The sequence below is a fragment of the Tupaia chinensis genome, unplaced genomic scaffold, assembly GCF_000334495.1.
Source record: "Tupaia chinensis unplaced genomic scaffold, TupChi_1.0 Scaffold000067_1, whole genome shotgun sequence".
Lineage (NCBI taxonomy): Eukaryota > Metazoa > Chordata > Mammalia > Scandentia > Tupaiidae > Tupaia > Tupaia belangeri.
In genome coordinates, this window is record NW_006159526.1 from 2,362,933 (window position 1) to 2,387,510 (window position 24,578).

Sequence of the window (24,578 nt, forward strand, 5' to 3'; positions counted from 1 at the left end):
GTAGGGAACAAAGTACGGGCATGATGGAGGCAATCAAGGAGGTGACCGCCATGGACCGGACAATTGATCAGGGTGACTAGACCAGAACGGGTAAGGTGAGGAAAGGTCCTGGATATATTTTCAAGGTAGAGCCAACAGGATTGAATGTGGAGAGTAAAGGAAATTGAAGTCAGCATTTGACCTTAGCAGCTACAAGGATAGAGTGTGCACCAAATGAGATGGAGAAGAAATGGTTGGATTGGGCTTTGGAGAGGAAGGCAAGGGATTCAAGTGGGGCCTCGTTGGGTTAGAGACTATTAGACATCCTACTGGAGGAGCCAAGTAGACAATTAGATAGACAAGAGAGTTCAAAAAGAGAAATAGACTAGATGTCTATACTGAGGAAAGTCATGAGTCTGAAGTCATGAGCTTGGACACAGATAAGTGACAAGACGAGGCATGAGGAAACAGAGTGAGGTTGAGAACACAGAGGGCCAAGGTACCAACCCCATGAGGGTGGGAGCAGAGGAGAAACCTGTGAATTAGGATGTGCAGAGAGGAGTTTGGCAAGTCCAGGGATCAGCATGAAGGCCCGATGGCCTCCTGTGCATGGTTGTGTTCTGCACGGAGCTTCCAGCTGCCAAGGCCTATGGGTCCAGACCACATCGGGCTCTGGAGGTCACCTGGGGGTTCTGAATGTGTCCTTGGAGCAATGGGAACTCAAGCAGAAATAGGCCACAGACTTGCACTTTAAAAGGCTTACTCTGGCTGTAGAGTGGATGGTGGATTTCGGGGGGGTGTGGAATGGAAAGGGAGGCCAGTGAGGAGGGCACTACAGGAGGAGTCCCAGTAAGACATGTGAATTTTAGACTGGAGTGGTCTGGAAGGAGAGAGGAGTTTCAGAAGCTATGCAAGATACACACTCTGGAGCCAGAGTTCCTGGTTCACTCTTGAATGTGGGCTGGCCAAGTATTTGACTTGCTTCAGTTAATAGAATGGGAAGAAGTGATGTTATGTAAGTTCTGAGCATAAACCTCAAGAGAACGGACAGATTTTGCTTTCATTTTCTTATAATTCTCTCTCTCTCTCTCTCTCTCTCATTCATCTCTGTCTATGCCTTGACAATGAGATGGCTCTAGCCTGCTGGAAGATGATACACCATGTAGAAAAGAGCCTAGGCCAGGCCATCCTAGGCCAGCCAGGCACCAGCCAAGCCCCAACCATGTGTAAGAAGCCAGCCAAGGCCATCACAGCCACCCTCCCAATCCCCAGCTATACCTGTCGTACAGGTCTTGCAACCACAGGTGCATGCACGAGCCTAGCCGCATCCCCTAACAACCACCCAGCTGACTTGTGGACTACTGTGCTACAATAGGTATTTTTATCCTCAGCTGCTAAGTTTTGGAGTTTTCTTTAACTGGGATACAACGTGACTAACAACCTCAATACTCACCTATGTAAGAGCAAGAGACCCGGAGTCACTGTCACCATGACATCTCAACACCCACCTGAGATCCGGATCTTCCCATTGACTGAACTGTGGAGGTGAGTGATGCTGTTGGAGGCTTCACAGGTATAACTGCCCTCCTGGCCCAGAGAGACCTCAGGGATGATCAGATGCTGGGTGTCAGGGCCTGGTCTCCCATCCATCTCCCAGTGGTACTGGGCAGGAGGGTTGGAGTCAGCAAAGCAGGACAGGGTGAGGGCTGACCCAGCCCTGACCTCTGGGTCTGAAGGGTTGACTGTGGGAGGATCTGGACCATCTGTAGAGAATTGAGAAGATCAAGCCAGGGGGAAAAGAAGGTCTCCTATTTTCATTAGCCTGTTGGCCATTGTCCCAAAGGACATGTTTCTCATGTAAAATAGCATCTGATGCTGTTGATCGTCCTCCTCCTCCCTGCCTGCTTTTTGCTTCTCCTCGTCCTGTTCCCCATCCAGCAACCAGAGAGATCCTCTTCAGGCCCTGTTCAAACCTGAGTCACATTTTTCAAACTCTGCACAAAACCCTTCCCTCCTCCTCCCACTAGAATGTTAACTCCATGGAGGGTGGATTTCTCTCTGTTGTGGTCACTGCAGTGTCCACAGCACCTAACACTGCCTGGCACACAGAAGGTGCTTGGTGAATGTTGGTTGAATAATTGACATGAATTCCTGAGCCCACACCCTTGGCTTCTCTGATACAGCTCTCCACTCCCCATCTCTGACAACCCTTGTGAATCCTCACTGTGGATTCTTCCTTCCACTGGAGTCACACTCTTTGGATTTCCTTCCTTTTCATTCTACACACTCCCTTAGATAATCTCAGCCACTCCTAAAGTTAAATCACCACCTCCTGGGGTGCTGAGTTTCAAACCTTCATCTCCAGTCACCTCCTGTTTTCATTCATTTAACCCATATTACTGAGGTGAGGGTGCTAGAAATAGATTAACTTGTGTCCAACCCAGTGGAGTTCACATGTGGCTGGTGGATGTGGGGTTCCATGTCCGCACACGGGGCTTGCAAGCCTTCCTCAAATGTCCTGTTGAGTCTTCTGGGAAGTCAGTAATGACTGTCTCATGGTGGGTTGGGGCATCTCTGGCCTAGAAAGACCCAAACAATGTTCTCCAACTAATATGAGGCCTTTATGTGACTTATAACAGCCTTCCCCTCCCCGGGGAAGACACTGCCAGCTTTGCCAGCAGGCCCAACCGGATTTCAGCCGTGGCTTCACCCCTCAGCCACACCCTTATGCAGATGACTGCCCATCTTTTAGCAAGGCCTTCAACTCACATATGACCTTGATGAGAACAGGGTTGCTAATGCTGCTCGTGGCTGAGTTCCGGCTCTCACACTGGTAGAGCCCTGTGTCATTCCTGGTGATGTTCCTCAAAGTCAGTGTCCGATGGTCTGGGGACAGCTCCTTGCGGCCTCCAGTGAAGAGGTTCTGGCCATTGATATACCACTGGATGGCCACAGTGCTCCTCGGAGGAAGGCAGTGCAGACTGATAGAGTCTGTGTGCTCCACTGGAGCAAAGTTACTGGCTGTAATGTTGGGCTGGGGAAGTGTCTCTGTGAAAAATTAGAAAGAGGTAGAAATACTGAGTCTTGCTCAGATGACAGGTTTAAGGACAGAATGCCTGGATGTAATTCCGCACCTTTACCAGTCATCCACCCAAGAATCTGTCCACCTAACCACTAATCTATGCACTGTGATAGTCCATCTACTCTCCCACTAACTCAGCCATTCATCCATCCATCCACCCCATGGTTCACTCTTTGGGCCACTCCTGTACCCACCCATCATCCTATCCATAAATCCAACCATCCAGCCATCCATACATACACTTACTCTTCAATCATTCATCTTTCCATCCATTCATCCACCCAGTCATTCTTCCAACCACTTATCCAATCACCCATAAACCCACTCATTCTTTTATCCTATTAACCATGCATTCACCCACAAATCCAGCCATTGCTTCTCCCTTATTTCTGTTTACTTAATAAATAAATACTTCTGGGGCCAGCAAGTGGCATGGTGGTTGAGGTGCTGGACTCTCACATGGCTGACCGCAGTTCAAGTCCCAGACCTGGTAGCTTGCTTTCTTACTTTCTCTCTCCCTCTCTCTCTCCCTTTCTCTCTCCCTCTGGAAAGCACACATGCTCTTTAGCAATCTTAAAAGAAAAATAAATAAAGAAATAAAATAACTTTAAAAAAATAAATAAATAAGGGACCAGCGGTTAGCGTAATGGCTATGTCAGTGGACTCCCATGTGGTTGACCGTGGTTCGAGTCCTGGACCTGGTGGCTTAAAACTCACGCTGGGTGCATGTGCGTGCATGCCCAAGATCCCAGGGGGAGAATGGAGGAGAAGGGATTGCGGTGTGGCCATCCCCCCGGGGGGGGGTGATTTCTCGCTTTCTGTCTCTATGTCTCTCTCTGTCTGTCTGGCTAGCACATGTTCCCTATGGCAAAAAGCTCTCAATAAATAAATAAATAAATAAATAAATAAATAAATAAACACTTCTGGAGCACAAAATATTCTCCAGATTCTGTGGTAAATACTTTATGGACACAATCTTATTTTGTGATTGGGTGGGATTTAACCCCACTGGATGATGACAAAACCGAGCAAACAATGTGAACCTTTGTGTATTGTGTACTTGCTTTGTACTGGATGTTTGACCTCATTTAAGCTTGTGATGACCCTGTGAGGTTAGGACTATTGCAATCCTCATTTGGCAGATGAAGAAACTGAGATGCAGAGATGATCCATAACACAAGAGGAAACCATTGGCCCGAGGGGTAGATGAGTGTCGCTGCCTGTGTGCCTGCCTGGTCCCTTTCTCCCTGACCTGCACCGCACCCGGGTCCTCACAGCCAGTCACATCTTCCCTGGCTTCTCTTAGTGACACGGACACTGAGATGCACTATAGTATGACAGCTTTTTATTCTCCTAAGTCACAACCATGTCACATGAATAAACAATGGATGTCAGAAGGGGAAAAGGCAACAACTGAGAAAAAATGTATTTATCCCTAAATTAGATACCAATTAATTTATAAGAAATAGCAATGGGAAACAAATCTGAGAGGGGAATAAGCCAAAATATTAGCAGTGGTCATTTCTGGAAATGTAGGGATTTCCCATGTTCTTTTTCTTTCTTCCTTTCTTTTTCTTTTTTGGAAAGGTTTTTGCTATAGGGTGCATGCACTCGCCAAAAAGAGAGAGAGAGACAGAGAGACAGAAAGCGAGAAATCACCCCCGGGCAGGGGGTGGTGGCCATGCCGCAATTCCTTCTCTTCCATTCTCCTCTTGGGATCTTGAGCACGCATGCACACGCGCCCAGCATGAGTTTAAGTCACCGTGTCCGGGACTCGAACCACGGTCGGCTACATGGGAGTTCAGTGACATAGCCATTACACTAACTGCTGGTCCCTCCCATTCTCCTTTTCTTTTTAAAAATGTCTGTATGGTCTAATTTTTTTACACTGGATATACAGCATATGTTTAATAAAGAGATAATAAACATGTAGGCTGCAATGTGGTTCTATCTCAATTAACATAGTATATTAAAGTTTTTAAACAGGTTAAACAACAGCAAGTATAATCTAATAGTATTTATTAATATATATATATATATATATATATATATATATATATATATATATATATATATATATATATATATATAAACACATTGTAATGTGTATACAAAAATAGGAGTATTTTAGAAGCCATACGGCCTCCTTTGGGAGTCTCAGTTGTAGACAATCACTTTTTTTCCTTCTTTCCCATCTGTATACTTTATCTACAATTATGGTGCAATTTGCTTAAAATATGAAAAGGTGGCATAGACTATTTTAAAAAGCAATTCCAGGGCCACCAGGTGGCATAGTGGTTGAGGTGCTCACTCCCACATGGCCAACTGTAGTTCAAGTCCCGGACCCAGTGGCTTGAAATTCATGCCAGGTGCATGTGCGTGTGTGCCCAGAATCCCCAGAGGAGAATGGAGGAGAAGGGATTGCAGTGTGGCCATCCTCTTGGGGGGGTGATTTCTCACTCTCTTTGTGTCTCCAGTGAGCACATGTGATCCACAGCAAAAATCTCTCTTAAAAAAATCCCTATCAAAATTAAAAGTCATTTTTTGGTACAAGAATGTAAAAATATTTTCTGCAGGGGCCAGCAGGTAGCATAGTGGTTGGGATACTGGACTCCTACATAGTTGACCATGGTTCAAGTCTTGGACCTGGAGGCTTGCTTTCTCACTTTCTCTCTCTCTCTCTGGAGAGAGCATGTGCCTTATAGAAAATTGAGAAAATAATAATAAATAAATAAAATTAAACAAATAATTCTTAAGAAATGTATTTTGCATATCATGGACTAGATAATCTTGCAAAATATCTAGAGAAGTGGCACAGACAAGAGAGGAATTTTTAAAAAGTTAAGTTCGCCAATAAATTCCTAGGACAGAGAATGAGTTTTCCTTTCTTTCTTCTTTTGAAATGTTTAGTATTTCACCTATATTTTAGTATTTTGCCGTTAACTAATGACCCTTCACTGTAGCTTCATACCTGAGACAGTGATGCTGATGTCCACACTACTGTGCAAACCGGAAATGGGATTTGAGGCATTGCAGGTATAGACTCCTGAGTGTGCCCTGGAGAGACTGGAAATGAAGAGGGTCTGGCCCTCAGACTTGGGGAGCCCATTGATGCTCCACGTGTACTGGGCATGAGGGTAGGAGTCAGCAGAGCAGATGAGGGTGAGGTTGGAACCAATCACAAAATCTGGGTCCTCTGCAGTCACCGTGGGGATGTCAGGGCCATCTGGACCAAGAAGAAGATGTCGTCAGTGGGAAGAGCATGGGGGATAAGCACCACCACTGGCAGACTGCACGTTCATGCAGTAGCACAACATAAGGTTTTGTCGAATGAATGAGCAAACTATGGCAGTAGGCTCCTCACTCTGTCTCTTTCTCTCCTGTCTGTGGAATGTCAGCTTCACAAACATCAGCATATGCTTGTCAGTTATGTGAACTGCTTTGACTAGAACAATACCCAACACATACACAGCACACAGTGGGTGCTCAATAGGTAGTTTTCAAATGGTAAAGAGAGAGGCAGAGAAATAGAGAGACAGAGACACTCCTGGCTTCAGATTCCCATCTGTGCTCTTGACCTCTATGAGAGCTAGGGTAAGCTCCTCCCCCCCATTTTAAAAATTTATTTTTATACATTTAAACACTGCGTATTAGTACACCAGACCAAATGAATTTTTCCCCTCGTGAATACACTGCATATTGGTCCAGTCAAAGACGTTACCATAAACATTAGAATCAACAGATTTCTTTCCATTTGGGGTCCCTTAAATATTTTGCTTCTTTCTTCTTCCCCTTAATTCCCTCCCTCTCACTCACCCCCATTTCTCACTCTCCTTCCCGACTATCTTCAGTATCAAAATTGTTCTCTGTGCCCCTCCCCCCTTTCAACTTCAGTTTCCGTGTTTGAAAAATGAAGTATCAGGGTGAGCCCGCACTTGAGGCTTGGGAGCAACTTTGGCACTTTCAGCACACTGTCACCCACTGCTCCAGTGGCCTGGGCTTGCCCTGCCTGCCACCCACAGGGATACTTAAATCTGGTCTGGGTATCCTGAGCCTGGGAGCTACATTGGCGCTTTTGGTACACCAATCCGCGCGCTGCCTGACTTGACCCTCTTCACTAAGTTGTATCTCCTTAGCTTGCTACCAGCTCATTAAGAGCTGAACATTTGGCAGAGGAACCAAACACTTGAAGTTACCCCTAACTGCTCTGACCTGAGAGACAGAGCCCTCCCGTAAGAACACGCCTGGGAACTAAGGGTGAAATTTCCTCTACCAGTACTACAGAATCTACTCCAATAAGTAGAAAAAAGTGAATACTGCACTAGATAATGAAAAATCAGCACAGATCCTGAAAAAAAAAAATAAAGAAAAGAAAGAAAACAAGGTAATAACTGTCCCCCTGGTGAGTGTAGTAGACCCTCACCAACAGTGGATAGCACAGAGAAATACATGGAAATGCCAGAAAGAGAATTCCAAAAATTCTTAGGGATAAAACTCAATGAGATGCAAGAGAAAGCAATCAATTCTAGGAAATGAGAAAATCATTTCATCACTTTAGGACATGAAATAGGAATTCCATAAAGAAAAATAGATATCCCAAAAAAAAGGAAAGAAAGAGAGAAAAGAAAAGATATAGATACCCTAAAAGAGAATCAAACAGAACTTCTGGAAATGAAGAAAACAATACAAGAAATTAAAGTCTCCCTAGAAAGCATTAATAGCAGATTGGACCAGATAGAAGAAAGTATTTCTGACCTGGAAGACAAAGTCTCCAACATAGTCTCCGAGCAAAGAGGAAAAAAAAAAAAAATGAGGACAACGCACAGGAAATACACCATGAAATGTCCAACTATCCATATAATGGATATTCCAGAAGGTGAAGAATCTGCTAAAGGCATGGGAAACCTTCTTCATGAAATACTATCTGAAAATTTTCCAAATATAGAGGAACAGGGAGAAATTCAGACCCAAGAAATAAAAAGAACTCCAACTAGAGTCAACATAAAAATATCCTCTCCCTGGCATATCATAGCCAGATGGCGAAAATTTAAAGACAAAGACAATATTCTAAAAATGGCAAGGGAGAAACATCTAGTACTTATAAAGGTTATCCTATTAAGCTAATGTCAGACTTCTCAACTGAAACAATGCAGGCAAGGAAAGAACGGGAAGACGTATTCAAAACATTAAAAGAAAAAACAATTTAAACCAAGAATACTATATCTAGCAAGATTATCCTTCAAATGGGAAGAACAAATAAAAGTATTCTCAGATAAACAAAAACTGAAAGAATTCACCAATTGTAGACCAGATCTACTGGAAGTACTGAGGCGAGTGTTGTATCAAGATAACTAAAGAGAGGGACCAGCAGTTAGCGTAATAGCTATGTCGCTGGACTCCCATGTAGTTGATCGCGGTTTGAGGTCCAGACCTTAAACTCACACCGGGCATGTGTGTGTGTGTGCCCAAGATCCCGAGAAGAGAAAGGAGAAGGGATTGCAGCATGGCCATCCCCCTGGGGGGTGATTTCTCGCTTTCTGGTGAGCGCATGCACCCTATAGCAAAAAACCTCTCAAAAAAAAAAAAAGAAAAGATAACTAAAGAGTAACAAATAGAAATAGGAGAACAAAAAACAACAGAGAAAATGGCTAATAAAATGACAGAGATAAATCCACAAATATCAATAATAACATTGAATGTTAATGGATTAAATTCTCCCATTAAAAGACACAAACAGACTGGCTGAATGGATTTAAAAAGAAGAAAATAGAAGTCATCTATATGTTGCTTACAAGAAACACACCTCACTGATAAGGACATTCATAGACTGAAAGCGAAGGGCTGGAAAAATATATTCCCTGCAAATGGAAACCAAAGAAAGGCTAGACTTGCGATACTGGTATCAGACAAAATAGACTTTAAGATGAAAAGATGTAAGAAGAGACAAAGAAAAATATTATATAGTACCACCTAAATGCATCAAGGAGAGACTGTTAAATCTCAAAGGAGAGACAGGCTGCAACACAATTGTAGGGCATCTCAACACCCCACTGGCTATCTAGACAGATCATCTAGACAAAAAATAAACAAAAAAGGTAGAAGATCTAAATGACACCATACATGAAATGGATCTGACAGACATCTATGGAGTATTTCACCCAACTACCATAAAATGTACATTTCCTCACCTCCACATGGAACATCATAGGACACAGAACAAGCCTCTTTACAAATTCAAAGGTATAGAAACTATATCTAGCATCTTTACCAACCACGATGGAATCAAACTTGAAATCAACATACGCAGAACAATAAATGTAATGAATCACATTAACAAAATGAAAGATAAAAACCATATGGTTGAGATCAATCAATGCAGAAAAAGCATTCGATAAAATACAACATCCCCTCATGATTAAGACTCTCAGCAAGATCGGCATAGAAGGGACATTGCTCTTCACAATAAAAGCCATCTATGAAAAATCCATACCTAACATCATACTAAATGGGGAAAAGCTGAAAGTTTTTCCACTGGAACAAGACAAGGCTGCCCACTTTCTGCCCACTTTTTTTTTTTAACATAGTACTGGAAGTTTTAGCCATGCAATTAGACAAGAGAGGCAAATAAACAGCATCCAAATAGGAAAAGAAGAAGTGAAATTCTCTCTATTTATACATGATATGATACTAACATTGAAAATCCAAAAGAATTCACAAAAAACTCTTGGACGTGAGTCACTAATGAATATAGTAAATATTCATTTAATATCCTATAATACAGGATACAAAGAGCAGGATACAAAATCAATGCCCCAAATCTACAACATTTTTATACACCAACAATGGACAAACTGAAACAGAATCGACAGGAAAAATCCCATTTACAATAGCGACAAAATCAATAAGCTATCTAGGAATAAACCTTACCAAAGACGTCAAAGATCTCTGCAAGGAAAACTATGAAACACTAGAAAAAGAAATTGAAGGGATCAGCAGATGGCATAATGACTACATTTCTGGACTCCCACGTAGTCGACCGTAGTTCGAGTTCCGGACCTGGTGGCTTAAACTCATGCCAGGCATGTGTGTGTGAGTGCCCAAGATCCTGAGAGGAGAATGAAGGAGAAGGGATTGTGGCATGGCCAGAAAGTGATTTCTCACTTTCTAACTCTCTGTCTCTCTCTGTCTTTCTGGCGAGTGCACATGCCCTATAGCAAAAACCTCTCAAAAAAAAAAAAAAAAAGAGAGAGAGAAAGAAAAAAAAAAGAAAAGAAAAGGAAGAAAGAAAGAAAGAAAGAAAGAAAGAAATTTAAAATGATACAAAAAAGTAGGAAAACATCCCATGTTCCTGGGTTGGAAGAATTAATATAATCAATATAATCAATACGTCAATCTTACCCAAATTAATTGACAAATTTAATGCAATCTCAATCAAACTACCAGAGATATTTCTCGTAGAAACAGAATAAACAATCACAAAATTTGTCTGGAAGCATAAAATACCCCATATCGCCGAAGCAATACTGTGCAACAGGAATAAAGTAGGAGGCATCTCACTTTCTGACCTCAAAATACATCACAAATTTGTGATAATTAAAACAGCATGGTATTGGCACAAAAACAGACAAGTAGACCAATGGAACAGAATTGAGAACCCTCAAATGAATCCCAAAACAGACAGTCAACTGATCCTTGACAAAGGACACAAGACAATCCAGTGGGAAAAAGAAAATCTCTTCAGCAAATGCTGCTGGGAGGCCTGGCTATCCACCTGCAGAAGAATGAAACTGGATCCTCATCTCTCACCACCAATAAAAATTAACTCAAAATGGATTGACGATCTAAAGATAAAACCTCAAACTATAAAAATACTGGTGGGAAACATGGGCAAAAAACTCTTGGGGACCTCAGAGTAGGCAAAGACTTCTTAAAGAAGACCTCCAAAGCACAGGTAATAGTCACAAAAAATAGACAAATGGGACTATGTTAGGCTGAGAAGCTTCTGAACAGCAAAAGAAACAGTAAGTAGAGTGAGAAGACAAACCTCAAAGTGGGAGAATATATTTACAAACTATACCTCAGATAAGGGACTGATCACCAAAATATACAGGGAATTCAAGCAGCTTATGCACAAAAAATAATCAATCCAATTAGAAGATGGGAAAATTAACTGAATAGACACTTCTCTGAAAAAGATGTAGTAATAGCCCCAAAGCATAGGAAACCATGCTCGACATCTCTTATTATAAGGGAAATGCAAATCAGAACCACAACGAGATACCACTTAACTCCAGTCAAATGGCTAAATTTTTTTTAAATAAATAATGATAAGCGCTGACAAAGCTGTGGTGAACTCTTCCTACACTGTTGGTGAGAATGCAAATTAGTACAATCACTTTGGAGAACGATAGGAGATTCCTCAGAAACCTACAAATAGAGCTACCATACGACCCAGTAATTTCACTCTTAGGTATTTACCCAAAGGATAACAAAACCCTCAGATGGAAAAACACTTGCACATCCATGTTTATTGCAGCATTATTTGCAATGACTAGGACATGGAATCAACCCAAATGTCCAAAAATAGATGACTGGATTGAAAAAAATATGGCATATGTACTCCACGGAATAGTACTCAGCCATAAAAAAATGAGACTCTGATATTTGATACAAAGTGGACAAATACGGAAGACTTAATGCTAAGTGAAGGGGGTCAGAATGTGAAAGAGACTTGATATGCCCTCACTCAAGATATACCAATTGCCTGTGCTCTAGAGCAGAAACTGAAAGTCTGGAGGGTATAAAAGGAGGGAAGGCAACCGTAGATACTAGAGATAGTAAGGATAGAGGTAATACAGGGGTGGGTAAAAAAGGGAAAGAGGCGAACAGGGGAGGGAAAAGAAGTATGTTTCATTGACAAAAAAAAAATGAAAAGCTATTTGCTGGTGATAATGTATACTGTAATGCCTTTATCCAATATGCATGGTAGTCATGCTGGAAAAAGCAATGTTGTACACTGTAATGATAAATATGATTAAACATAAAATAAAATAAAGATAAATGTGATTAAACATAAAATAAAATAAAGTGAAGGGTCTCTGAAAGCCCTTCCAGCTCTGCAAATATTTATGTTCTGGGGTCTGGAATTTCTGGACGCTTGGAGTCCTGTGACTTTGGCCTTGAAAGAGAGTAAGTCTGAAAGATCCTTTATTGAGTGAGTATACAGTTGAGTAAATGCTGAATGGGGCCGGCAGGTGGCGTAAGGTGCTGGACTCCCACATAGTTGACTGTGGTTTGAGTTCTAGACATGGCAACTTGAAACTCATGCCAGGCACATGTGTGTGTGTGTACACAAAACCCCAAGAGGGGAACCAGCAGTTAGCGTAATGGCTATGTTGCTGGATTCCCACGTAGTCGACCGCGGTTCACGTCCCGGACCCGGTAGCTTAAAACTCACGCCGGGCGCGTGTGCGTGTGTGTCCAAGATCCCGAGAGGAGAATGGAGGAGAAGGGATTGCGTGACCATCCCCTCTGGGGGGTGATTTCTCGCTTTCTGTCTCTCTGTCTCTCTCTGTCTCTGTCTCTCTTTCGCCCTATAGCGAAAACCTCTCAAAACAAACAAACAAACAAACAAAACAAAACAAAACAAAACAAAACAAAACAAACCCCAAGAGGAGAATGGAGGAGAGAGAATTGTGGCATGTTAATTCCTGCTAGGGGGTGATTATTTGCTTTCTTTCTATGTCTCTCTCTGGCAAGTGCACTGCCCCAGAGCAAAAATCTCTAAAAATAAATGAATAAATAAATGGTGAATGAACTTCTGAGAGAATAGTAATCTTAAGCACCTAATAGACACTTATTATCTGTCAGACATTGTTCTAAGTTCTTCAGATGACCTAATTCGTTTAATCCTCACAACTACCCAGTGAGACAGATTCTATTCCAATGGTCACTTTACAGATGAGTGAACTGAGGCACAGAAAGGCAGAGTGACTTGCTCAGGCTGAGAAAGTCCAAGGCCAGGGCTTGAACCTGCAGCCTGCAGGACCCTTGCTCTAAGCACTGAGCTACAAGTGGTGGATGAGCCATGGGTGCCGGGGCAGGAGCTATTGTGGGGACCAGAGATGGGCCAGGGTACAGCAGAGAAACCCAGACTTACAGGCCACGTCAACTATGAGGGCTTCGCTGAGCCTGGATCCCAGGTGGTTCCTAGTCTCGCAGTGGTAGGTGCCTGAGTCATTGCGTGTGACTGTGGGGACGATGAGGGCCCTGCCATCGCTGGAGATTGCTGGTCCATCCCCTTCCTGAATCACCTCGAGGTTCAGAAACCACCGGACCGTCACATCATTGTTTGGAGAGATGCACGACAAATTCAAGGAGTCCAGGTGCTCCACTGGGGACAGGTTCTGGGCTGCCACCTGGGGCTGGTGCAGCTTCTCTGCGGAAGAGGAAAGAGAAAGAGGAACAGGGTGAGGGAAGTTCTGGAGTTCTAGGACCTGTCAGGGGCAGGAAATGGCAGGGGGCTTGGAACACCTGCTCTGGCTTTGCTGGTGCCAGGATGAGCAATAGCCTGCACCACCCACCCACCCACACGCCCACGTACACACACCCTCACACACATTCACATTCACTCTCACACACACACACATTCACTCACACACACTTACACTCACTCTCACACACTCACCCTCACACACACACTCTCACACACACTCACATTCACTCACACACACTCACATCCACTTGCTCTTGCACACTCACACACACATTCACTCATACACTCACATACACCCTCACACACACTCACACATACACGCTCACATTCACATTCACTCTCATACACACACACAGGACAAGGACCCACCCACTCCATTTCCAGACATTCTTAAACATCTAGGGATCCCAGATCCTCTCCCCAGAAATGGGTGTACATTTGCATGTAATTCAGGGGGTTATGGCCATTCCCAGGACCAGTTTTGAAACCCTGATGAGGACTCTTACTACCTAGGTTATAAGTTAATTTCGTTCTTTCTTTGTTTCTTTCTCTTTGTTTCTCTTTCTTTCTTCCTTCCTTTTTCTTTCTTCCTTTCTCTTTCCTTTTTTCTGTCCCTTTCTTTCTTTCTTCTTCTTTTTTTTTCAGATAGAGATTTTTGCTATAGGACACGTGCGTTCACCAGAGTCAGAGAAAAAAGGCAAGAAATCACCCCCCTAGCGGGGATGGCCATGCCACAATCCCTTCACCTCCAGTCTTCCTGTGGTTCTGGGCATGCACGCACATGTGCCCAGCGTGAGTTTCAAGCAGCGGCGTCTGAGACTTAAACTGCAGTTGGCCATGTGACAGTCTGGTATCCCAACCACCTGCCACCCACTAGCCCCAGTATATACTTTTCTCAAAGTCACCTTGAAAGTACAGGCCAAAAGCTGCAAAGCATGAGCACAGCAGCGAAGTGCCATGCATCGTGAGCAGATCCCACATGGCTGCCTGTGGTTTGAATCTCAGCCCCAGTGACTTAAAAAGCACACTAGGTACATGTACGTATGTGCCCCAAATCCTGACAGGATGGAGAAACGGAGAAAAAAGGGATTGTGGTGTGGCCACATCCCATTGAGGGCTCTCTCTCTCTCTCTGGCAAGTGTATATTCCCTCTGGCAATTAAAATGCAAATTAAGAGACCAGCAGATGGCATAGCAGTTATATCGCTGGTCTCCCACATGACTGACTGCGGTTTGAATCCTGGACTTGGTGGCTTGAAAAATCACACGAGGCATGTGTGCGTGTGCCCAAGGATCCTGGGACAAGAATGGAGGAGAAGGGATTGAGGCATGGCTAACCTCCCTGGGGTGTGATTTCTCACTTTCCCCTCTTACTGTCTCTGTCTCTCTTTCTCTCTCTAGCGACAGCACACACCCTAAAGCAAAGCCTCTTTAAAAAAGTAAATTAGGAGCCTTAAAATATGTATAGTTTTTGACGTGGTGGTTCTTTTTTTGAAACAGCTTTACTGAGATACGATAAGCAAAAATTTGACGCCTTTAAGGTATACGACTTGATATTTTGATAGATGTATACAGTGTGAAAGGACAACTACAGTCAAGCTAAATAACATACCCATCACCTCGCATACTGTAGTTCCCGCTCTGCTTCCTTCTTCCTCCCCGTCCTTCCTTTTTGTAGTGAGAACACTTGGGACCTGTCCTCTCGGTGACTGTCAAGACTATGACGCAGTGTTGACTACGGCAGTCCTCGTTGTGTACCTCAGCTCTGCAGAGCTCACCACCTTGCATAACTGAACCTTTGTACTCTTCGACCAACATCTTTTCATTTCTTCCTCCTCCAGCCCCTGGTAAGCACCATCCTACTCTCTGCTTCTATGAGCTTGACATTTTTAGATCCCGCATGTAAGTGACACCACGCAGGCCCCGGGCACAGCAGCACAGGTAGTAGTGTCCTGGTCTGTGGTGCTGGAAGCCACATGGTGGACCATGGGTTCAGATCCCAAGCTGATCTGAAATATGCCCAGTGGGTGTCTCCCAAGGTCCTGATTGGCTGAAGAGCTGAAGGAAGGGGAGTGCTATATGAGGAAAGCCTGTTTAGAGTACCTGTCTTGCTCAATAAAGTTAATTTTTCTTTTGAGAGGTTTTCAGCTATAGGGTGTGTGCGCTCGCCAGAAAAACAGAGAGAGACAGAGAGATAGAAAGCGAGAAATCATCCCCTGGGGAGGATGGCCACGCTGCAATCCCTTCTCCTCTATTCTCCTCTCAGGATCTTGGGCATATGCGCCCAGCGTGAGTTTAAGCCACCGGGTCCAGGACTCAAATCGCGGTCGACTATGTGGGAGTCCAGCAACATAGCCATTATGCTAACTGCTGGTCCCAATAAATTTAATTTTTTTAAAAAAGTGAAATCATGTAGCATTTATCTTTTTGTAACTGGCTTATTAGTGTAATGTCCTCTAAGCCAGTGGTTGCACTTCCGGTAATTATTCCTAATGAAATCATCATAAATGTGTGCAAAGAATTAGCTCGGATGTTTTAGGAGACACTGCTTATAAAAGCATAAATTAGAGAGAATTTTAATTTCCAATAAGAGGAGCTCCATGGGATAAATCATGCTTTGTCTCTAGGAGGGAATATTATGTAACCATCGCAAATTAAAGTTTATGTATTGGTATGAATCAAAGGGGGTACCTGTAGCATACTGTCCAGCAATGAGGTTTGGTCTTCAAGTGTATTATCTCGTTTATTACTGATGTTACCCTGTAGTGCAATTACTATTATTATCCCTTTTTACAATAGGTGAACTGGGGCTTGTATTGGGTAAGTGAATTGTGAAAAAGCAAGTTGTAAAATGGGGAAATTATTTTTTAAATAATTCTTGGGGTCGGTAGGTGGCATTAGTGGTTAAGGCGCTGGACTCCCATATAGCCTATGGTTTGACCGCTGGACCTTATGACTTAAAACTCAAACCAGGCGTGTGTGCATGTATGCCCAAAATCTGGAGAGGAGAGTGGAGAGGGATTAAGGCATGGCCATTCCCCTGGGAAGTGAGGTCTTGTTTTTTTGTCTCTCTGTCTCTCCTGTGAGCACATGTGCCCCCTGGAGCAGGTGGCTTGAAAGTCACATTGGGTGCATGGGTGTTCATGTCCAAAAGGAGAGTGGAAATCATCCCCGGTGGGTGACTTCTCACTTACCCTCTCTCTGTCTGTCTGTAGACATGCCCTGTGGCAAAAATCTAAAAAAAGAAAAAAAAATGTAAAAACAAACCCAATTGTTTATTTATTCCATAAGCAAGAGAGACAGAGAATGTGAGAGAGAGGGACAGTACCCCCAATGGGGTCTCTATAATATCTCTCCAGCCCCAACCATCCCAGACCACGAGCACATACATGCCCAGTGCACTCAGGGACATCTCTAGCTATGAACCAGCAACCTGCCCATGGGGGTCAGCCTTTCAGACTGTCACGGTCTACCACTGGGCCACTGTGCAGGCCCTTGGGGACTCATTTCTAACTCAGGTCTGCCTGACTCCAACTTTCATACCCTCTGTAAAATAAATTCTGGCTACATAGAAAATCTTTTTTTTAGATCTCAAAAGACAATGTAAGTGTATTTTCCCTATTCCTCCCCCTAAGTACAGTTAAAACTCTTGAATATATGTGTGTGTGTGTGTGTGTGTGTGTGTGTGTGTGTGTGTGTATGACTCTGAAAGGTGTAGAGAGTAAGGCTGACTGGAAAAGTATCTCGGGACTGGAGCAAGGACATGGTGACAGATTGGGTAGGTTTTCTTTTTGCCTCACAGATCCTGGACTTGGAACTGGAGATGCTGGCAACCCAGAAACACCAAAATGAAAGGCCCAAGAGGCCCAGCAGGCCCAGCTGAGATCATGCACGCTGACACCACTACTCCTAGGCCGAGACCACACTGGAGGCCCCAGCTCAGTTGTAGGCCCACCCTCAAAGAAGAGCATGGTGGGGTGCACCTGTAATCCCAGCTCCTGGGGAGGTTGAGGTAGGATTCAGAGTTCGAGGCCAGAGTGGGTGACATAACAAGACCCTGTCTGAAAGAGCCAGGAGTGGTTCACACCTGTGGCCCGGAGACTCAGGAGGCTGAGCAGAAAGATGGACAACAACCCAGTGTGAAGCATCACACACATGCACACCTACACAGCCCAAGAGCAATCTGCTATCTTTGGCCAAAGGACCAAGGGGGACAGCCTGGTAAGATAGCAAATCTTTAGAAGATAACCATTCTATTCCTATAAAACCCACAGAAAAGCCTAGACTTCCATTCTTGCCAGTTGTAAGGAAATGGCCGTCTCCTCTGCCAGGCTTAGTAGGGAGTCTGGAGGGCCATCCAGTCTGGGCATAAGCATGGGCCCTGTAGTGTCGGTGGAAGCCCCCTAGGGGGCAGTAATGAGGCTCACCTGCCCCTGGAGGCCAAGAGCCTGAACTCACATAACTTCCCTTCAGAAACACCCCTCTCCCCCTTCCCCCAGGTGTTGACTGAGACCCAGTAGAGAGCCTGGACTCCCACCTTCATCTGGCAGTAACACAACAGAGCCCCCTTTTCTCCACTAGCAAGATGTCAGAAGAGGCCTGATAAACCTGGAGATTTCAATAAGCTCCAGAGTCTCACAGCATAGTGTCTCAAATGTCCAGGATTTCATTGAAAATCACTTGTCACACTGCAGTAGGGGCCTGTATATCCAGACTGACTCCATCTTGTTCATTTAAAAAATGTGTTCTCTCAGTCTGATAGTCTTTGCTTGAGACCTCCCTTAGAAACTCCATGGAGAAGGTCAACCTAAAACAATGAGAGACATCCTGTCCCAGAGACACTACACTTCTGTCTTGAAGATGACTTCCTTGATTGTGCCCGCCAGGTAAAAATGAACCTGAGCTCTGCTCCTCTATAGACAGCTCGTGCCCCATAGCATCTCCTTTCCTCTGTAAAATCACCTGTAAGCTGGCCGAACAGCGGAAGATACCTCCCATGTCTTCCCCGTGTGGCCACACTGTAATAAATCCTTGTTTCCTCTCTCATCAATGACTTTGCCTCTCTGTGTCTTGTTGAGCAACTAAGGGTCAGACATGCTTGGAGTCTCTGGACCGGGGACATGGGACCCCTCACCTGGCAACAATACTAAATGACTGAATGACAAAGACATTTCTCAACTTAAATAAAAGACAATCAGTGGAGATGACACAGATTGTTGTAATTTTTTTTTCTTCTAATTTGGTCTTGAGTTCTCCCACAAAAGGGGCTACAAACTTTAGGCCTTCTCTGACAGGGCTCCAGGGAACTTGGGTGTGTATATTTACTGCATACTTTTCACTAGTTAAGTTTGTATCCTGGTAAACAACCTAATGCCTAAATATATGGCCTGTGACCAGGTGTCCTCCCAGTGAAATTGTTTATATTTAGGTGAAATAAGACAGGCACAGAAAAAGAAATACCACATATACCAATATATTAAAAAGTGACCTCATAGAAACAGAGAATTGGAGAAACCATCTTCATCTGCACTGTGCCCTACCCCTTCAGGGACTAGGGCAACTGAAGATTTTCTGCTCCAGCTTCACCCTCCAGACCCAAAAAGTTAGACAGACAGGGCAATCTCTGTCTCTCTCTGTGAATTTTTTTTTAAAGGGTTTATGCTATAGGGCACGTGCGCTCACCAGAAAGACAGAGAGACAGAAAGCAAGAAATCAACCCCCAGGGAGGATAGTCACGCCGCAATCCCTTCTCCCCCATTCTCCTCTCTGGATCTTGGGCATGCATGTACATGCATCTGGTGTGAGTTTAACCCACCGGGTCCGGGACTTGAATCGCAATCAACTACATGGGAGTCCAGCGACATAGCCATTACGCCAACTGCTAGTCCCATTTTTTTTCCTTAATTTTTAAAGTACTTTCTCTTGCCTCTCTGTCTCTCCTTTGTCTTGCTACTTCTCACCTTTCCCACCCTCCCACACAAGACAGGCAAACCACAGGCCCTTTCAGAAGCCATCTACATCTGAGCTGTGACCTACTTCTTTCATGCAACACACAAACGCACTGTGAGGTTTTAATTTTTTGCCTTAATAAAAATTTCTATCCTTTTTAAAATATTTTTTTCTTTTCCTTTTTCTTTTACCTTACTTTCTCACTTTGCTGCTCAGCCTCTATACCCTGAGTGTCTGTTTAGTCAGGTCTAGGTGCACAGCAGCCAAACATCTGAATAGACCGCAGAGTGAGCAGCAGGGAGAAGGACAGAGCTTCAGAGAGAGCGTGGCTCATCTCCTCCCACACACCTCTGAACTCTCAGTTGAACCCCGCAGCTCAGCCCAGGTGCACCTGTTCTCTAGAAACTGGGAGGCCTTTGTAATATCTAGTTCTGATGACAAAAGTGCAAGTTGCTTGCTGAGTGTCAGAGAAATGAAACTTCAGAGAGAGTGTGGATCACCTCCTCTTGCATGCAGCTGAATGCTCAGATTTAACTTCAATTAAGAAGAAACATGTTATCCATCAGATGACCAGAAACCACCTCAGAGGCACAAGAAATATGAGGAACTAAGAAAATATATCTCCCCCAAGGGAAAAGAACAACTCCTCACCATCCATAGACAGTACAATGGAACTCATGGAAATGGCAGATAAAGAATTCAGAATATTCACAGTGACAAAACTAATCAAGGTGCACGAGAAAAGAGACAATGAGTTCCAGGAGGTGAAGAAGTCCTTCCATGATTTGAAAGAAGAAATATACACCATAAAAAACAATCAAATAAAATTGTTAAGAGATGAAGGCTGTAATACAGGAAATCAAAACCTCCCTAGAAGGTACTAAAAGCAGATTAGAGGGACCAGCAGATAGTCTAATGGCTATGTTGATGGACTGCCATGTAGTTGACTGTGGTTCGAGTCCCAGACCTGGTGGCTTAAACTCGTGCCAGGCATGTGTGCATGTGTGCCCAAGATCCTAAGGGGATAATGGAGGAAAAGGGATTGTGGCATGACCATCCCCCTGGGGGGGTGATTTCTCACCTTCTGTCTCTCTGTCTCTCTCTGTCTTTCTGGTGAGTGCACGTGCCCTATAGCAAAAAAACCTCTCCAAATAAAATAAAATAAAATAATTTTAAAAAGCAGATTAGGGGAACCAGCAGTTAGCATAATGGCTATGTCGCTGGACTCCCACGTAGTCGACCGCGGTTCGTGTCCCGGACCCGGTGGCTTAAAACTCACGCCGGGCGCGTGTGCGTGCATGCCCAAGATCCCGAGAGGAGAATGGAGGAGAAGGGATTGTGGCGTGACCATCCCCCTTGGGGGGTGATTTCTTGCTTTCTGTCTCTATGTCTCTCTCTGTCTGTCTGGCAAGCGCACGCGCCCTACAGTGAAAATCTCTCCAAAAAAAAAAAAAAGGAAAAAAAAAAAAAGCAGATTAGATCATGCAGAAGATCAGATATAGAAGACAAAAACCTCTGACCTAGAAAAAGTCACAAAAAAGACTGAAAAAATAATACCCCCAAATGAGAATATATACAAGAAATACTAGGTATCATTAAATGCTCAAACATATGGATAATTGGTATCCCAGTAGGTGAAGAAACTAATAAAGGCGTTGACAATCTAGTCCATGAAATTCTGGAAGAAAACTTTGCAAACCTAGAGAGGCATTCAAATATCCAGACCCAAGAAATACAAAGGATCCCTAATAGAATCAACCCAAGAAGATCTTCTCCAAGGCACATCATAGCAAGGTTGGCCAAAACCACAAAGATAAGATACTAAAATTGGCAAGAGAGAAATGTCAAGTTACTTACAAAGGATATCCCAGGCTAACAGCAGACCTCTCATCGGAAACAATGCGAGCCCGGAAAGAATGGGAAAACATATTCAAAGTGTTAAATGAAAAACAATTTCAACCAAGAATACTATACCTGGCAAGATTATCCTTTATATAGAAAGAAAAGAAAAATATTCTCAGATAAACAAAATCTGAAAGAATTTACCAACACCAGACCAGCTCTTCAAGAAGTTCTGAAAACTAAAAGGAAAACTAAAGACAGACTAACAGAAATAAAAGAACCAAAAACAACAACAACAAAAAAATGGCCAACTTAAAGGTAGAGACAAGTCCAGAAATATCAATAAAAACATTGAATTGGAGGAGTCCGACCCGGTAGGGCCCCAGGATCTGTTTTGAGCTTTTGACCTTTACCTCTTAGGTCGGGTCAGCATGTTGGCAAGGCCACTGCTGTGTGCTTCCCCCGCCCCCCAACCTAGGAATAAAACTTAGGTCGAATTAGCATGTCAGCAAGGCTGCTTGCTATTTGCTCCGGAAACTGTGGTAGCCTTGCTGGGAAGCGACCCCACTCTGACTCCCCAATATACTACTATAAAAGAATTACATAGCTCTCTTATACATCCTGAGTATATGATAAAATTTTCCAGGAAGTCCCCTGACCGCTCCCCTTTGCTCCGACCACCTACTGTTAATTACAATGCTTTACTCTGGAAGATCACAATAGAAGGTGTGCTGAAGTCACATGTAGGCAGAAATTTTCTTGACCTTTGGAAGTCCCTTCAAGATACATTTAACATAAGCTTAAGAATAATCCTTTAGGCCAAAACGTGTCCAGGGCACTCCCGCCCCACTATGGGTAATGTTCTAACAAAATACATAGCAGTGGCGCCACAGGCACAATAGAACCTTTTAAGTATGCCACAAACTCACCTTAAAGTTCTTCATTAACTTGTTAGTCACTTTACCACCAGTTGAAAAAGCTACCCCCCCCCTTACCTAGTAAATAGTAGTTTTGCCCTTTTAAAATATATTAGGATTCCTTAAATTAAGTTTTAGATTCCTATAAAATTACATAAATTCCATTCTTTATTGAGATCCATAAGAACTAATATCTATACTTGAGATTTTCTTTTCTCAGCATTGTGCTTGGTAATCACAAGATGACTGCTGCGCCGCATCAGTTGATAATTATCTCTGCTTGCTGGAGTTGCTTTCCCGAAACTGCATTCCATGAAGACGCCTACATCAAATGAAAAATTGCAGAACTGCACTAGACCCACCCTTAATCCAACCCTAAATGGAACCCATGTTCCCTATTGTTAAAACTTTATGAGCTGATAATTAGAACACATAGCCCCTCACCCATTTACTTGCATGTAACACATTTTCAAAAAAAGGCACAATGATTCCTAGCAGTTGTCACTCCTCAGAGAGCAATCTCTGGGGGTGTCCGGCTGAGGACATGCATGAAAAAGGCACTGAGACCTTAGTCTTCCTTTCTTGTGCCGCCTCCAATGAGTCAACCCACCCCCACCGAGGCTGGACCCCGGCATTGAATGTTAACTTCCAGAATTTAAATGGAAAGATCAGACCACAGTAAATTCAACAGAAGAGAAATTAATTACATTACAATGAACTGGTGAAATAGAATTTTATGACTTTTGACTAAAACATTACTGATTTTCTTCTATGCCTTGTTTTCCAGATTTAAGGATTTTTGTTTTCTTTTGACTTTTTGATAGGTTCAGCAATTTGTTCATTTTTTAAAAGTGAAACTTAAACTTTTCTCCCTTCCTGAACCCTTTGGAACTGGAAAGTATCTGTGAGTATTCTTATTCTGTGGCAGAATGGTTATTTGCTCAAGTTCAATACTATCTGTTGTCTTGCATCAGAAATCGAAAATACTGGTTAATGCTAGGGTTTTGACTGGAATGTCATATCTGAAGATATGACCAGAAACCGAAGGAACTAAGGTAGATCTCAAAAAGACCAACAGAAATCTTGGAAACATTATCTGGTACCATAAACAGTTCTGTCTGGCAGGTAAGTAAAGAATGTCACTTCCTGACAGGCCCAGAAACTTTTCCAGTACAGGTACTTAAAGGCCCAATCAGATGGTAAGTTCCTGACTTTGCTCAGTAGACTTTGCTCAGTAGCCTTGGGAGGCTTGTTAAAGAGTCTAATCTGGGACCAGCAGGTGGCATGGTGGTTGGGGGCACTAGACTCCCACATAGCCAACCATAGTTCAAGCTCGCCCGTCGTGCTCTCTCTCTCTCTCTCTCTCTCTCTCTCTCTCTCTCTCTCTCTCTCTCTCTCTCTCTCTCTCTCTCCCCACTTCTGGTCAAATTTTAAAGTAAATAAATAAAGTCAAATAAAATAATTCTAAAAAAAAAAAAAAAGAAAAGTCTAATCTGAAGTTCCCCGTAAAAGGTTCCAGCAAAGACAACTTAATCAATTAGTATTTTCACAGGGCTTTGTGCAAATAACAGACCAAATTGAGACTAAACTTTTTGTTTTGCAAAGAAGTTAGTTTATGCCTCTCTTTGGTAAAAGGGGGTACGGAGAGAGAAAAACATGTTTCTGAAGAAAATTACAGTGTACTTGGTACTAGATTTTAGCTTTATCCATACCTGTTTTTTGAGTTTTTAGTATCTACCTACTGTTTGAACAGAATACTAACCTTTTTCCTGGCTTTAAGTCTTAAGCAAATGTTCTTAACATTTTTTGATTTACTAAAGCTAAAACTGCTTTTCTTTCTTTTTTGTTTTCTTTCACATGTACTTTTTATTTTGTAATTTTTTTCCTTTCTCTAATTGTTTTCTTTTCCTGCTTCTTATTTTCTCAAGTTGGGATTTCAAGAGTTTCATTTCAAGAACTAACTTGCTTTGTTTAATTTTTGTCCTCTGGATTTTCGTTACCTCATTAGCTTGAGTGTTTTCAGGAGAACACTTAACTCTCCAACTTCAGTTAGCAAGCTCTCCTGGAAGAAAGCACACACTGCTGTCACTTCTGAATTAATTCTACAACCTTACAAAATTTGATTTCCACAAAAAAAAAAAAAAAGTGAAAATCATCTTAGATAATTTAGGCAGCAATTTCACCTGACAATTGTGAGATTTAATTCTTTGAAATAAAAAGAAATGGAAAGCAAAATTTGCTTTCATGTGAAAAAAATGAGAATATACACATGATTTAAACTTTTTAGTATCAATTCTCATAAAATCTTCTTTCCC

The 24,578-nt window shown here is 43.0% G+C and overlaps 1 protein-coding gene across 1 annotated transcript in view; it reads right to left on the reverse strand.

The window, feature by feature from the left end:
* Window positions 1–24,578, reverse strand: part of CEACAM20 (CEA cell adhesion molecule 20) — a 78,263-nt gene that overhangs the window by 42,572 nt on the left and 11,113 nt on the right. The window contains exons 4-7 of the mRNA XM_006142145.3: window positions 13,221–13,499; window positions 6,033–6,287; window positions 2,749–3,027; window positions 1,488–1,742 (exon numbers count right to left, since the gene is read on the reverse strand). Coding sequence (XP_006142207.1) covers window positions 1,488–1,742; window positions 2,749–3,027; window positions 6,033–6,287; window positions 13,221–13,499 — 1,068 coding nt within the window. The remainder of the gene's footprint in view (window positions 1–1,487; window positions 1,743–2,748; window positions 3,028–6,032; window positions 6,288–13,220; window positions 13,500–24,578) is intronic.